Below are 17464 nucleotides of genomic sequence, written 5' to 3'. Positions count from 1 at the left end.
GGAGATTTATGTTATAAAGGAACATTCAGAATGACTGACTTCAGAATTCTGAGGGAAATCATTGGATATGTTGGGTTCTCTGACCTCCTTTTAAAAAATCTGTTGGATGGAGGTGATGAGGATGAGATAGATAACAGATGAATAGATAGATAGATAGATAGATAGATAGATAGATAGACAGATAGATAGATAGACAGATAGATAGTGGCAGTCATTTTGCATTGAGTTCATTTTGCACAGTATGCACAATATTAGAAATATATTAGAAATAATGTATTAAGGCGAATATATATATACACACACTTTTTAAACAATCCCTCTGTGTAAAAGGTTATTTAAAACCTCTAACCTGTTGGTGTCTTTCTATTAAAATTATTTTATTAATCCAGCGATCCATTCACATTATTTGTCCATCCGCCTATGATACATTTGTTTGTCATACGCCCATGTGAAAAAAATGAAACTTACAGTTGATGATCCAGTATGAGAAATGTCTTTGTGATCTGCAGGGTGTATTGACAGAACAATTACAATCTGAAATTTCTGAAAGAAGGGAAAATCTATAGAGGTCCAACTTAAATATGGCTAGCGTTTTGAGAAAAAAAAGTCAAAAAGCAGTGGTAAAAAGGTCACCTAGGCAATTTTAGTGCCCGCATTGACTTGGTTACAGGTTCAGCTGCTGCATGGACATCTAAGGCCAGATGTGGTCACAGTGTGGCAATGGGCAACTTACCGCCATGCAGCTGTCAAAGTGCTAGCAGCCATTTAATGAAATGTACTGCTAAGAATTATAGTAAGCAGACATCTGGAGGGAATGCTACCTTGGTTGGGGGGATGGGGCCAGTAAATCATGCTTTAAATGATTAACCAACTTTTTCAAAAATCATGCTGGTCCACTTCCTGCATGAGTTCCTCCAGGCAAATGATCTCTCGTGGGACACACAGGTGGAGTGTCAAATCCACTCACACCACAGGACAAACATAACTGAATTTTATATAGAAAACAAATGTTGGGGGAAAACAGAATGACTTTCAAGGTTATGCGAACTGTAAACTTATTTATTTTATATTTTGTATTATTATCAGAATCGAAATTAGAATCATTCGTGTACCAGAATGCTGTCTTATGATGGTCAGATGCACTGAGTTGTAATATTGGGGAAGGCAGCTCAATGTAAATAATACCTTGAAATAGTAACAATGTACTGTTATCCAATTTTCTGCTTCAGTGTTTCCCCTGATTTTATCACACCGACCGATCAGTAATGGTCGTCTGGCCTGACACTTTCTGACTGCCCCTAGCTAAATTAAAAGTTTGCATAGACATAGAGGAATACTGCTATATAACCTTTGGGAGATGTAATGTACTCCTAAAATTGCAATAATATTGTAACTGCTTGTATTTGCAGCATGGGTATGACATATACTTGAAATGATACATGATTTGAGACATTTTGTATACTGTGGGGGTGAACCTAAATAAAAGATCACTTGATGTCTACATAAATTAACTTGTGGCTATTTTGTTGAAATTGTAATGCTCAGATTTTGCTTATTCACCCTTTAAAAATAGGCATTTGTAGTGTGATAATACAATTTGTATTATATTGGCACTTTTTAAGCTTAATTTAAATGGCTCTGGTTTTCAAATAATAAAAATATGTGAAAATATTTAATATTCTAATTCTGTAAAAATGTACAATAAAAACTGTAATTAAATTTTACATTTAATTACACATTTTTTAATTTCTTGTTGTGCAATATATATATAATTTATATATATATATATATATATTATGTATATAACTGTCTATATAGAAGAGATCAAAACTACCTACTTTTAAAATCTACATCTGAATAATCAGTGGGCTTTATAGTGACATAATAACACACCACCTCTTTTTCAAAACCATTTTTACTGTCTTAAAGAAACTTTTATAACTTATTTACAAAGTGTTTTGATTTTTTTCCTTTAAGATACAAAGCAATAAGTTAACATTTTCAATATAAAACTAAACTTTTGACATATAAGAACACTAAACACAACTGTTCTCAGTAATCACAGATTCCAAAATTTCACAAAGATGTCAAAATTCCATTTCACAAAAGCATCATGGGTACTTACAGGCACGCAGAACAAAACAGAGGGCAAAAGAAAAATCTGTGCAACATTTTTACAGAACACTAATAACATTATGTACAAGGAATTGGGGGGGGGGGGGGGTCCTACAGATATTTAGTCCTTCATACTGCCACCATACTGCACTGCAATAGGTGAGTTATCCAATAGCCAGCATGCAAAGGGTTCATATATGCAAACTGGGAGAGGGGGGAAATTAATTGGTGTTCTAGACATTAGTAGAAATGACAATTTTGAAGAAAAAAACATTCCACTACAGCCAATTGTCCTGTTTACTAGGGTTTTGTACTGTATCACATGATTCAATATTGGGTTAAACAGGCCCTATTTGTTCTAAGCCATTTCACAGGTATAATACTTCTACAGGACAGAGGATGATAAAAATGCAAAAACATACATTACCAACCTCAATGTACAAAAACTTAACATTTGTTTGTTAAAATCTATTAACTTGATCCTTTTTTTTTAATTATTAAGCACTCCAGTTTGCCAAACTGGTATTTTCTATCACACTTGTGTTGATACACATTTTTTTCTCCAATAAATAAGAAATTAGCTGATCCACCAAATTTGAGACAGTTCTTCTGGTATAGAGATCGAATAATGGGCTCCTATATAGGGAATTTGCTGGATTGAAATGATGAGGGGTGAGGTTGGAGCATGAGCACAAATTACCAAGACAAAGACAGACATAAGAGGGTCGATGTCATTGTTCCCCCATCTACAAACATCTTTGCTTCCAATTGTCCTCAGAGTATGGTGTATCCTTGTATCCTCCACTCCCTGCTCCCAAGCTGTCCAGTGCCTGGGCATAGAATGGGTAGAGATTGCTCTGCCAACTGTTGGGTACCAGCCCGCCTCATGTGTTTGCATGTTGTGCGCTCCATTACTTTGTCCACTGGAGTCACCACGGTTCTAAAGGCACAGAGCTTCTCCTTTAAAGTGGGTTTTGTTTGTCAGATAACTATGTAGTTTTATGCAAAAAGGTCCCTTTTTTTAGGGGAGATTTGGCCGAGGTTATCACATCAGCTGAGACTGCTGCATAGCTTCTTGGTGAGCTGATGGGTACCAAGAGGTGTAGCTTGGAATGTAAGCTGTCCCAGAGGTGGCTTTCCCAGAAGAAGTGGAGCTGTTCCATACCGGGGGCACTGGGGGGGACCCAGCAGAGAGGGACCTACCATTAGCCAGAGCACTGCTTTCCAGAGCTGACCCCCCTTGTTTCATCAGTTTCTTGAATTTAGACCTTTTGTTCTGGAACCAGATCTTCACCTAATGAAAGAAAATAGGTTAGCGTTAGAACAGCCAACTTAGCCAAGTTCACTACAAAATCTATCTTAGCGCATTTTATGTCTGCATATTGTATATTAATAAATTATCTACACATGTAAGCACAACACACACGTTTATGTAAAATGATATATATATATATACACACACACATGTGGCTGGAGAATTTGTTGTATATTTGCAGATGCTTTGCGTAATCTGTTCCCTCTTTATATATATTATATTTATAGATATTTTATGTATTATAATGTGGCTCGGCTTGTTTTGGGTTTAGGCGTTTTTTTTTTCTTTTTGTATGCATAGCTGCATCTAGATGCTGTTGGTGCCCTTATGCAACGGAATTTACAACCCATATTATGTATTTTGATTTTATAATCCATGCTTCCAACAGTATACATTAACCAATTTCCTAAAAAATCAACATCAGACTCGGTGTTTTAAATTGCAAAATTAACTAAAGAATTATAATTACATACAAAACAATCTCCAGGACTAAAACAAGTAAAATTATAAATCTACACTAATATATTTTGTATAGGAATAAATAAGGTCCATGGATATGACAACAGCAGTTTGGGCAGTTTGTGTAGGACTGGCCATGGCTAGGTGCAGTGCTTTCTGTCTTACGTTTTATTTTTATTTAATTTGGCAAGCACGTGTAACATACAATTAACAAAATCCCTTCAGTGTATCCTGTCAAGATAGATTGTTCATATAATTGATTGTTATAAAATACCATCACTTGCACTTTTAAAACTCCACCTTACTTTAGTTAACCATTTAGAAACCAGAAACACTTGCAATGGTTCCTAATGTAATCAAGTAAAACAGAACAATATTTTATTTTAAACTTTATGTTCAGAAAAATTAAACACAAGCACAGTATTGTATTTTCCATATATTTGATCAGAGATAAATAAAAATAATCTGCCGATGGATAAAAGATCAGAGCATTCCAATGCAGTGGTAGCAGGCAAATGCCGCCTATTTTATGGCACACCGATGCTTTGTCCAACCTTTTACCGATATTATTTCTTGGTATGTGCCAGGCCAAATAATGCAAAAATTCAGTGTGTCCCTGATTATATTATTGCATGCAAGGTATCGGATCAGAGTAGGTTTGATCAATGTGCAGCCCCTAAAAGTGAAATTCATAGGTAGTGCCAGGGGTGCCCAGTGATGAAGCTGGGGTGTTTAATAATAGGGTGCTTAGGTTGCATGGCATCTGGTCTAATAGGTTAAGTAATGGGCACTTGTACCAGGGATGCCAAAGTATGAGCTAAGCAAATGAAGGTTTGTAAAAAAAAGAGTGCAATGGCATGTGAGGCATTTGGCTGATAGCTATGTAAAATAGGGTACAAGAAAATGTAAGGGGGTATAAAGACTATTCCACCCAGGTTCTATGGCTACTTGGCAGGACTAAAAGAAGGGTGGCGTGTTAATAAAAAGAGGTGTATTGACTGCATGCCACCTAAGTGTCATGGTTATGTATTAAGCTTTCTCAGGAAGAAGCATCTTGAAGCCAGGTCTGTAGGAAGGATAAAAGCCAGGGATACATGAGATGGGTATATGACACCTAGGTGCCCAGGGACAGACACCAGGATGCCAGGACTGTAGGAAGTTCGTATAAATTAGGGATATATTAGATAGGTATTTGCCACCTAGGTGTCAGAACTACATGTTATCCCCCAGGTCATAGTAGAAGCAGCACATGAAATCAGTATGTAGTACCTGTGTCTGGGTAAGTCCAAGGGACGCTGCCAGCTCTGCTCTCTCGGGTAGTGCCAGGTACTGAGTCTGCTGAAACCTCCTATTTAATGCCTGTAGCTGCAGACTGGAATAAATAGTCCTTGGTTTCCGAATCTTCTTCCCTTTGCCATTAAATCGAACCTCTCCACCTTCCACCACCGTGCTTTTCTCCGTCTCTGTCCCTGCATGGCACACAAACACCAACAACAAACAAAAAAAATCAGGTATAAAGCTGACAACTAGACAAGAAAAAAAACTAATAAGCGAACAGATCAAGTGTGAGAAATCACAAAAAAAAGCTCCAGCAGCCAGTGCAAGCTTTTTTTCCAGCATGCTGCAGTTTAGGTTTAATTACCCTTAATTGCATACATTGTTTATAGCGCCACGCAATAAATAATTAGGCAGGCTAATGCGCGCACATCTGGGCTGATGCTGCAATGGGCGCACAGAGCTGGCTGGCTGCAGGGGGAAGACTGGAAGGCTGGAAGGCTTCGCCCGGGCAGCGCTGCGATCACATAACAGATAATGTCCATTGTACTGTACCTGTCTCCTCTAAGCGGCTCTGGCTGAGGCTGGAGCTGTTGGGGTAGGGCTGCACGGTACTGATGTAGGGATTAGAAGTATGGCTGCTCACCGAGTTCACATAGGGGTAACCCAGCGGTCTGGAGAAGGACGAGGCGCCGCTGTACGAGCTGTCATGCTGGGAGTGCAGGCAATGCATGGAGTAGTGCCCATGGGACATGGGGGACGGTGGCATCTGCTGGTTCGGCGGCCCAAACTCCATGAACACCGCCTTCCCTGACACCGGGCTGTTAAGACTTTCTGGCATAGTAGTCATGGTCATTGCTTCTGTCTTCCTGGTATTTTTTCCCCTGCCTCTATTTTTTTTAAAAAGGGTGGGGGATATAGTTTTGCCTTATTTTTTATGGATCCCCCTTTTTTTATTTTCCAATGGGGGTCCTCCCGCTACAAGAAAAAAAAAGGGATCCCAATTTAAGCGGATCGGATTTTTTCACTTTCCATTCATAAGAAAAATGGAGTTTTGCCTCTTTGGGGGAAAAAAAGCAAAAAAAAGTCCTAGGCGCGAGGCTGTGCAGAGCTACACAAACTCGCCCAAGAGCTTTGACTCAGCCCGCTTTGCATATTCATGAGGCGGCACGGCGGATTGGTCGGCGGGTTGAATCGGGGCGCTGCGATTGGCTAAAGCGCGCCTGGCAGGGCAGCGCGGGGACTAGGGGAGTGAGCGTGGAAAGGGAGAAGCAGAGGAGGCTTCCCAGTGGCCTGTGATCTGACATATTAGAACAACGCATTACTAATAAAGTCTAGGGGACCGGGACGTATACAAACACAGTCAGATCAGCACACAGTTCAGGTACACAAAACGATGGATTGTTTTAATCAGCCAGATCGTTTATTTTTTTTTCCTTCTCCCATATTTTACAATTGCCCAGGTTTTGGCGTTCAATACAGCCAACTGAAGCGCCCACACAGCACTTTTCCACTCAATTTATGATTTCAGGCAGCAATAATAATTCTCTACACCACAGTGAGAAAATCTGTCACATCCTGTAAACATGACATCTACACACCGCACAAATAGACTAGGCCTGGACTGCTATCATCCAGGCTGCACACAGCACTCACCCCCTAACCCACATGTGTTAATTACTCCAGGGGGGGACTGCTCCAATAATAAACATATTACCTGCAAATAATATCAGGTATCAGTGCCTAATGAGCCTTACACCCATGAACTGCAGCAACATTCATACCCACTCATTCATGGGGTGATTGGAAGGCTCATTCAATACATAACATGGTCAGTGGAACAATTGTAGAACATGGATTAATGCTTCATTTAATTATGTCTGCATTTATTGCATGTATTGCATGGAGACTTGTGTAATTAAAGATGACACACGTCTAAATATATTATGAGTAGAATACATATATTTACTATAGCATTTCATTTTTATATATCTATTAAACACTAAATGTATTTCTTATACATATTATTATAAATACATGTATATATATATATATATATATATATATATAGATATAGATATATAGTAATTGTAAATAAATATATATATATATATATATATATATAGTAAATATATATATTTACATACAGTGCATAGTTCGATGTGACTTTAGAGCTGCTGTTGATGAATATTAATAATATATTTTAAAACCAAAAAAACAATATATGAATATAGATATACATATTATATCCTGCACATATATAAAATATATTTGTCACGCATATTGGCGTACTGGTATATATTCTTGCTTAATATTGGTATATATTAATATTAATATATTAATATGTATTATTACAGAATTATGTGTTCTTTTAAATAATTTGTTACGAATAAAATAGTTAAAATAATAAAGGGTTTAGTTATGTTGTGCTTAATCTGCTCTCTACATAAATATATGATATATATATATATATATATATATATATATATATATATATATATATATATATACACACACATCCTGATTTTACATATATTGTTGTGTAATAGTACTAATATATAATATATATAAATATTTCCATGCACCTGAAAATGTATAATTGAGCTTACTCCTATTTCAGCTATATATATACTGCTATCATAATATTCTAAGATACATTTAATACATAAAACATCTGGAATGCTCCCCACTTTCTCGGCATGTTGCGCTCAGGAAGATGCAGCATTATTGGGGAGCCATTGTTGGAGGGAGCCTGTAGTCTTTTGGTATGGGAGATCCCCTTGTGATTTGGCAGATAATTAGGCAGTTCTAGTTTCTCTCCTAATTGGGTGGTGTGACTGTACGTGGCAGAATGATCCTGTGGAACTGGTTCACACGTGCAGCTGTATTGCTCCCTGATTCATTTGATTAAATGCTAGTCTCAAGTGCTCTGATCCCCAGCTGAAGCGGCCTCATTAGCATAACACTGATGTTTAATTTTCATACGCATAATTAGCCATATATTTAACAATAATAGCAACATGCTGCCTTTCACTATTAAACAGCCTGGGATGTGATCCTGCCTCAGCTGAACCTGCAAGCCTTGCTATCACCATTTCAGCCTGTGCCAGGCTGTGGTCAGGCGATGGGATCACACTGTATTGCTGTGATATTGATATCCTAATAATTCAATCTTTAGATTTATAAAGTACATACTCTGCCTGATAGCAGAGAGGGAGCTGGGCTATTCTAAAGGGGGGACCTGGCATTGTAAAGACTAGGTGTCACCATAAAAGACATATTAATGTATACAGTGCTGGTGCAGGGAGCAGTGATAATTCACTCTGACCAGGTAGGTGATGTGTAATTCTGCTTGTTTTATACAGAGAGGGGGAAATAGAACAAGAGAAGCCAAGAGAAGCAATCCAATATAAAGCTGGCGAGTGTTTAGCTCAGGTCCTGTATATTACATGCCTGCTGGTCATTGCTCCCCCTGTTACTGCTGGCTGATACTGGGAGATCACACTCTCATCTATTTAGGTGCTGGAGACAGTGACATGTAACATCATTACTAGTCCCTGGGTATAAAACCATGACAATGTAATGGCTGCAATTAAGAACTGGCTAAGATCAAACCACATCTAAAAAAAAGGACTAAAATGTTGTCCCACACACAGTAAAAATAGATTTATTAGATTAAGGATTTTATGGATTTAAGTGGTAAAGGGCAAGCCTGTTTATTGAATAAGGATGTAAATATAAATATATATATATATAAATATATATATATATATATAAATATACACACACACATATATATATTTTTATATATATATAAAAATACACATACACAATGGTTGCTTAGCTCCACCCATCCCCCCCTTTTATTCCCCTGGAACACAAACTCAACACATTTCAGGGCAACCCAAAATTAATATTTATTTGATCAGAATAGATGGCGCAAAAAAAAACTGTTGAATCATCCCAAAAAATTAATACATACAGGTATTTAATTATATTTCTTTTCGTTCTAAATCACGTTGGTGATTGAAATGTGGTTTATTAAAGCACAGTGCACCTTAAACAATTGTCATTTTATTTCAAATTATTGAAATGTTTATTTTACCCTTTTTTCTTCTTTTGTTAGCTCAGTATTGCTGAGTTTTTAAAGCCTCTTTGCAGCCCCCCTCAGCGATCTCTTCATGGCATCTCCAATGTGGGGTTCTCATAGAGGTAATGGCAGACCTTACCTATTATATGATGTGTGTAGTCTATAAAGGTGACAACTGGAATCTGGAAGACAGGACAGAGCACTGTCAACCTACAACAGGAAGTGCCTGAAGAACCTTCAAGACAGGATCAGCAGGAATCCTTCAAATTAAACCTACCAATTTTAAAACTGTGAAAAAATATTTTTGTGCATTTTGTGTAGTTATGTAAACACTAGAACAGAGAAGCCAATCAGCTGAGTGCCCATGGTGTGGTTTTACAGCTCAAAATTAATCTGTGATTGGCTAATGCAGACACAACATAAAATTTTTATTATAATATGTATGTGTACAGGTGTATAAGGATTAGTAAATCGGTTATTATTTTTCTAAATATTACAAATGTAACTGCCTCGAAAATATATGTATAGGAAAAGTGTTTTTTAATACGTTATTACAAACATTATATATATTCCCTCCATATGAAACAAGGGTGTTACATGTCACCTACCTACAAGCATGGGGTTAATGTAATCTGTCAGATCTCCCCAGTCGTCTTTTTTGCAATGCCTGGACTACAATCCCCATCAGAACCCAGCAATCCTTGTGTGGCACCACCAGTCCCAGAATGATTGAAATCCATCCGCTCAGTTGTGATGGAACTACAAGTCCCAGCCCTTTAATATAAAGTGATCCTGATTATCCCTCCAGTGTGGAACCTGCACGTTCTAATCCTGCTAATACAACAGTTCATTTGCTATTTCTGCGTTTTTAATGAAGAATTATAAATGTGTTTAATAAGTCTCAGCACCTCTGTGTAATTGCTACACAAACAGCTTGTTACCGCAGCGGTGGGTACAATCCTCAGACACTTCTATAGCAGGGCAACCTTTGCAGGAACATCAGCTCACATGGCACACATTAAACGATCAAAGAAAATCGGAGCAAGCTGCAACCGATCGTCTCCCTATCACACCCGATGACAATATGGGCTCTTTATAAAACTCTTTTATATCCAGCTTTTTGCCAATTTTAAACTACCCTTCCATGTCACTATATCATCAAAATCAAAGGTACAATTAATAAGGGAATAGAACTGTCTGCGATTAATAAACAGCCGCACTTCGCATATTACAGACGATTAAAGAGGGAAAATTACATTGACAAGAGTACAACGATCATTGGAAATAAAGTTTGCCACATTTCAAGTAGCTGCAGCTTAATGAAGAAAGATCTGTTTAGATCTGCGATTTGATTACTTCAAACAGTTTATTGAATTTCGTTGCAAATGTCAAATCCTGCAAAGTATACAATTGGACTGGGTGCAGTGTCTGTCATTTTTTACACTGAAGTCTGATTTACTATTTTTGTGCACCGACTTATGACAAGCAGAGCCGATCTCCTGTCTATAAAATAATGAAATAAAAGGTGATTACTTAGCAGCAGCACGATTAGCCGATCACGGTTATTGTAGCTGTGCAGATGACTAGTAGATAGGGCTCTGGTGTGTTTGGACTGGATCCCAGACTCTGGTTAGCGGTCTATGGAAGATCAATTTGAATACCAAATGAAAAGCTCACATTCCTGCAGCCTGATTAGCAGCTCCCTAATTACACCCTCCATGCATTACCTCCACTGGTCTTCCCCTCTACCAGCACATTATTCCTGCTTTCCTCTGTTACATCTCTGCAGCTTTTATTTTCCTCTAAAAATACACATTATTGCATATTCTTACATTTATATTTTAAACATAAAAAACTCAATGTGATTTTTATGATCTAAATAAGTTCAATGTACAAAATATACAATATTTTGTGAAAATTACATTAATTTCAGCATTGTGGATCTAATATTGGTTGTACATTATTGGTCTGTATAATAAAAATTATTACAAAGAAACAAACTGAGTCTATGATTATTCTGTGTAAAAATCATTTTATTACTGAGCCAGGTGGACCACAGAAACACTGATACAAAGATGTTACAAAATCCAATCTATATACATATTATACATTTGTAACATATAACTTGTACATTGGATGTGTATAGATGATGGAGCATAATAAGGTGCAGCAAAAAAACTACTGCATGGTAATTCTTTATGACTTTCACATAGCAGTACAAAACCTTACATCTGGTCTTATATGAAGCACCACATACTGAAGTCTATAAAAAAAACAAAAAACAGCAAGTTGCATGGGTCTGATTGAACTAATACAAATTAAATAATGTTTGTTTATTACAATTCCATTGTATACATGCACACAGAGCTTCCTTATTATTCTTCTGGAGCTTTGGTCAGGATTTCAGCTCCTACTGATGTAATTACAATGGTATGCTCAAACTGGGCTGATCTAGAATAAAGAAGAGGTGTAAAATATAATATTTAATATCATACATGAATGGAAAGCAGAAATAATAAAACTGAACAGAGCACCTTTTATTGTCCCGTGACATAGCTGTCCAATTGTCCTTGAGGATCTTAAATTGAGGAGATCCCTCTAGTATAATGGGTTCTGAAAAAAAAAAAAAAAGACATATGACTTACAGAAAAATATGACGATTTATATTTCCATTAGGTGGTGATTGCAATGCTCACTGGGGGTGGAAAGCATGGGGAGCTAAACTCATTTGCTTGGTTAACTAATTTAGTAAATATATAATATAAACACATTCCTTTCTGCAGATGTGACTCAAAGGGATGGAAATTATAACCAGGCAGGAGAGATTAGCACTATATTAATCAACATGGAGAGATTGCCACATCTCAAATAAATGAAATGACTTGAAAAGAATAAAATTCAAGACACAAAAATTGTGAGTGTGGTTTTAGGAAACCTATGTCTGTAGATACTGGGAAGTGAACATGCAGTGCTATAAAGGGATAATGAGAACAATTGTGTGTGTGAAGGGTCTGGCCCTGCAAAAGCATTATTTACAAAAATGATGTTGTCGTTGAATATTATTTTATTCAGGGAGAGGGCAAAAAATGGAGTCATCTAAAATACGGGAGATGCTTAGCTGGCCCATGCAAGATAAAGAAAGGATTTAAAGGAGTGATCTGCTCACTCTCCTTGAATGATGAGTGTTCAATATGATTTAAAAGGGAAATGCTGTCATTTACAGCTTTTTGGGCCCCTCACTATAAAGGTATTACGACCTTACAAAGGATTTATACAAAATATTTTGCACAATTTGTTTATAATATTTAAAGATGAGGCATGAGAAGTTATATAATAAATGCAAATTATGGCATGTGCTTTAATAAATCATATCCAAAAGATTTGTTCTAGAAAAACATAGGCTGAACAAGCAATCAATAGTTTTTTCAAAAAATAAATTAAAAGTCACCTTCATTTTAAGTTTACATTTGCACAGTAATAGGGATTATTGAAGAATTTCAGATATCGCATGCATAAAATGTTTTTAATACCTACAAATAAAAATAAATATCCTAAGTTCTGTAAACGATGTATGAGTGACCATTATATACATACCATGCAAGCTGTGATAAATAGAAAATTTAAACCATTATCATGTGCAAGATTAAAAAAATGCCAATATAAAAGGATATATTACGGTGGGATACACTCCTATTGTGACTGCAAGCCACAGAGGTGAACAGGGTTTTCAGTTGCTGGTAGGGGGGTGGGGACTTGTAGTTCCACAAACTCTGAAGCTTTGCAGGTTGTCTATATTTAGCATAAAATTGAAGGATGTGGCACAGATGTGTGCAACAACACAGAACCTAGCAAGCCAGGCCCAGCTGTTAGTGCAGAGAGCCCAGCAGAAGAGGTCAGAAGGGATCAAGGTTCAATTTACAGACTGGTGATTGCCCTCTTATTCTAAATGTTTACAGCTGTGTCATCCTTACAAACTGGGTGTTTGATGACATACCTGTTGCAAAAAAATGGGATTCAAGTGTACAGGGTAGCGATTCATCCAGAGACAGGGAGCAATATTGTTTTAGATTAGCCAAATAATCAATGCTAGGCTTGAGCTAGAACTGAAACAGTCCTTATGTGCAGGTGGACTCATCAGAGCTAAACAGTGAGTGAGGTAGACAGCCTGTAGCTTGTCAGCAGTCTTGGAACTACACCCAACTCCTAGCATGCCATGGCACTCTAGGATTGACTGCTTGTCTGGAATCATATTTGATCAGTTGAAATGGGCTGTTTATCTTACAAAGTAAATGTTCCATTAGATTTGGTAAATAGGTTGAAGCTGTGATCACTGCAAATATCCAATTATATGTAAGAAAATTTGTTTCATTAAAAAGAAATTGTTACAAATGATTGGCTGTTACAGTCAGTACATATTGCTGAACTTCAGGTTAAGTGACCAGTCTGTACTCCTGTAAAAAAATTCCATACCTTTAAGGTGTAAAAATAAAACCCTATTTCATTCTTTTTAACCCATACCTTGGAAAATTTCCCTGAATACATTTTGCATAATCTAACACAATTTCTGTCATGGGGGCCATATGGTGTACTATGTAAAGACACACCAACATTAATTTATATGGAGTCTAAAAACACATTGATACAGTAAAAGGTATGTGAGCTATGGTCTCCAAAACATATTGTACTAGAGCCCTGATATATAGATAATTGTACAAAGTCCATAGTCGTGTCACCAAGAATGTAGAATGTGCAATGAAATGCCTCTTTCAAAATTCAATGAAAAGATGCAGGTTAGATTTGCAGTAACATCCTTTGAATCTTTAAAATGTATTTAGTTGAACTAGGGAAATTTGATGTATTTTTTTTAATCTAAAGTTTAAATTTAACAGTTCTGACTTTCCAAGAGTACTATTTGTGCAGCCAAGTTAGATTTAGGTTTTTAGATTGAATAAACAGCAAATTCCTTGATACTGCAAAGGAGCCAGCTCGATGTACCCCAAGGGCTGCATCTTTCAGACCATGGGCTCAACATATGTAACACATATCCAAAATAAAGATTCCACATTGTTCTCTTGCTTGGACTTAGGTTCATTGTAAAAACGATGTGAACAATGAAACAAATGTGAACATCAACAAGGGAGCCTTGATACCTTTGGCCCAAAGTGATTATTTGTAAGAAAGCTTTGTGGAGTAGTCAGGCTACTTATGTTCCTTGTTTTAATTTCACCTTTATTTTGGATTAAAGAGAACCTGTAACACTATTTGGCTTTAGAGATTTTTAACATGCCAAAAAATTTCTGCATGTGCTAACAAGATCTTCACAAACGAACCCTTGTGTGATTGTTATGAAGGAATCTGATACAATACCTGATAACGCCAGTCAGTTATGGGTTCTCTGGGGTCAATATGATTTGGAGATATTTTTAAAAATATATGAATATTGTAAACATTATTTGTAATGATCAGGTTATGTACAGGATACTGAATAATCAACCAATCAGTAATAAGGACAAACTTAAAGCTTGAACTTCTTTGCCAGTGAATCCTTGGTAGATTTAGTTTTTATTGGATTACAGCACTTGTCATGGTGACTCCAGGCACAGCACATTATCATGAAGACAGCCAAGGTGGCACCATCTTGGAGACAGTCAAATTAGCTCCTCACATTGCTCGCTCTCTTTCCAAGTCTATGTATTTAATGCATTTTTTCTCCAAATACTTAATATATTCAATTAAACATAATACGAGAAAAGAAATTATTTATTTAGATGAAACCACACAGAGAAATAATTACTTTCAAAAGGTTTTGCACTCAACACCACCTAACATTTGGATCACAAACTGAACTCCTGAGAAAGTAGACCTCTGTGTCTGCAAAACAGGTCGAGTGCAAAACATTTTGGGACCATAGTGTTCCTGAGTTTCTTCACTATGCTGATGTTTTAAATATGTTTATCATATTTTATCAGATGGTAAATAAAAGTAAATTTAATAGATTTATATTTGCACAAGATACTTTTTAAAAAGAAGAGTGGATAGAAGTAGCTTTATACTGATCTTTATAGAGCACTAAGAATAGGGGGTGAAAGATCCTCCTTTGATTCATTCAGCTGCAAGCTTCAACTGACCTTCAGATACCGCAGATTTGGAACAGTGTTTATCCATAAGAGTCTGGAACCACACATGATGGATGTAAATTGTAAATCAAAAATATCAGTACATATTATTAAATATTGCCCTGACTAAATAGAGAACATTTTTTACAGTATAGTTAAATACATCTACAATAAAATACACAAAATAATATACATTCACATTAAGACACATCATAAAAAAAATAAATTTACAGTGTAATTATCATCAAAGTCTTCTACTTTACCTATTTTTAGCAAATCGTGGAAAGAATTGTACTGACCTATAGTAAATGCCATTCCTTCTTCCATTTCCATATTATTAACATTTTCTAGGGGAAAAAAAAGAAGATAGTTGACTACATGAGAACAGCCTCAGGGAATACAGTTCTGTTCCAAGATGTTTCTAAAATGGAACCTCTAGGAAATTTTATTACTTACGATATTACATTTCATTCAGCTCAAGCAGAAGTCCGGAGTGTCAGTATAAATTAAACTCAAACTGGAATCACATCAATCCTTCACATATATAACAATGTACATATAATTGGAGGTGTTGAAGGTCTGGAAATGATGATCCATAGATGTATTGTATGTAATGGAGAAGAAGTCAGTATTTTCTATACAAATCTTCCACAGCTTTCTGAAAGAAAACCGGTCATAAAACATATGTAGACTGCCATTGCTGTGTGTCTGGCTGCCATACTAATCCTCTATCTTAAAGTTACCCTCTCTTCATTGATCATGGAAGCCACATCCCATCCCGATAATGTGGCCACTGGTCCTGCACAAAATGACACAATGGAATTGGCAAGATGGGAAGTGACAAAGGGAGTTAGAGACAACAAGAGCAGACCCCTCCTGAAAATCCAAAATGGAAGGGAGGAATACAGCAGAACCATGGAATAAAGTATTAACAATGCCTTATAAAACAAGCAGCATTAGATCCTTTTTTATCTTGAGGAAAAAAGGTTGGAGTGTCTGGAGTTAGGCTTTAATTCCCTAACTTTCTACCCAAAAGCATATACACCCCTTTCTTTTCTTTCCATCTGCTTTATGTGGTTACCAGGAGTTAAACCCCCAGGTAGGAGTTACCCACTCATATGACAGTGCTGTGATAAGGTTATAAGCTCTGTGTAAGCTTTGGTGGGTTAGTTTAGAGTTTACATAGGGCTTTCCTTCCCAATTCAGGAGCTAAATGGGGTGTTTGTGGAGCAAGGAAAGCAAGCACCACTGGGAGGCGGTAGGTGGTAAAATATTCAGTGACCTGCAGGCCTGGAACAAATAAGTAGATTAGAAGTTCTGGCTTGACTTGCTGCATAGTTTTTCTGTCTCAACATTCTGCAGTCAGATGATCAGTATAATAACCAGCCAACAGCATTTTCCAAAAAAGATCATAAATGACAGGCTCCAAATTTCTCTTCTGACAGGTTTTGCTTTAGAGAAGTGCACAGAAGTCACATAATTTTAGTAATACATATGTGAGTGAAAGCTATTAACCTATGTCTATGTTTTTCCAAATACACTATTTGAAAGAAGGAAAATATGGTCCAGTTTGGAGAATGTAAGCCTCACTACAGCACATTACTTCGGTATGTGTCCTGGCATCAACTGGTCATTACATAAAATGCTGTTTTACGTATCTGCAAGCTCCTCCTTACCCATAAACTACTGCTGTGACTAGTAGGAAAAAAAAGCTATCTGCTGCAAAGTTCTTTAAAATAATATAGGAAATACAACAGCCAAAAAGTGCTAGGTAGTGCATGCCACCTAAAATAATGTGTACAAAATTTTTTAATTATTTATAGTCCTTTCATAAATTAAGGTAACATTCTGTTTTTCTCATAGCTGGTTTCATGAGAGCTTTATAGATTCAAAAATTACTTGCCAGTCTTTACTTCACAAAAATGTTTAAGTGACATGTAGCACATTTCAGAGGTGATGACTGACTGGAGACTAATACAAAGACCTACAGTATATACATTTACAGCAAATATATATATGGCTTTAGGCCATTTCAGACGTTCTGCCCGGGTCTCAATTGTTGCCCAAAAATCTTACATTTAAGTAAATAGAAGA

At 36.6% G+C, this 17464-nt stretch overlaps 2 protein-coding genes across 2 annotated transcripts in view; both read right to left on the bottom strand.

Annotated features, from left to right (window-relative positions):
- Positions 1-1899: 1899 nt before the first annotated feature.
- On the bottom strand, positions 1900-6353 carry DLX1 (distal-less homeobox 1). The gene is made up of 3 exons (XM_072418333.1): positions 5720-6353; positions 5159-5358; positions 1900-3409 (listed from the first exon to the last, which is right to left on the bottom strand). Exons 1-3 carry the CDS (start codon positions 6018-6020, stop codon positions 3161-3163), a joined length of 750 nt encoding a protein of 249 aa, XP_072274434.1. The 5' UTR covers positions 6021-6353; the 3' UTR covers positions 1900-3160.
- Positions 6354-11266: 4913 nt separating this feature from the next.
- The window catches only part of METAP1D (methionyl aminopeptidase type 1D, mitochondrial), a gene marked incomplete in the record, with an annotated part of 60338 nt that continues 54140 nt past the window's right edge, over positions 11267-17464 (bottom strand). Inside the window, 3 exon segments of the mRNA XM_072418334.1 lie at positions 11267-11705; positions 11789-11867; positions 15670-15717. Of these exon segments, the coding sequence (XP_072274435.1) occupies positions 11630-11705; positions 11789-11867; positions 15670-15717 (203 nt within the window).

The sequence above is a fragment of the Pyxicephalus adspersus genome, chromosome 7 (genome assembly GCF_032062135.1).
Source record: "Pyxicephalus adspersus chromosome 7, UCB_Pads_2.0, whole genome shotgun sequence".
In the NCBI taxonomy this organism is placed as follows: Eukaryota; Metazoa; Chordata; class Amphibia; order Anura; family Pyxicephalidae; genus Pyxicephalus; species Pyxicephalus adspersus.
This window is presented reverse-complemented; position numbering and strand designations above follow the sequence as displayed.

Excerpts from the sequence above, each read along its gene's own strand:
- DLX1 (XM_072418333.1), bottom strand. The coding sequence starts at position 6,020 with ATGACCATGACTACTATGCCAGAAAGTCTTAACAGCCCGGTGTCAGGG. Across the intron at positions 5,359-5,719 it reads GAGCCGCTTAGAGGAGACAG|GGACAGAGACGGAGAAAAGC; the intron begins GTACAGTACAAT and ends TGTGCCATGCAG. Across the intron at positions 3,410-5,158 it reads TTGGACTTACCCAGACACAG|GTGAAGATCTGGTTCCAGAA; the intron begins GTACTACATACT and ends TTCTTTCATTAG.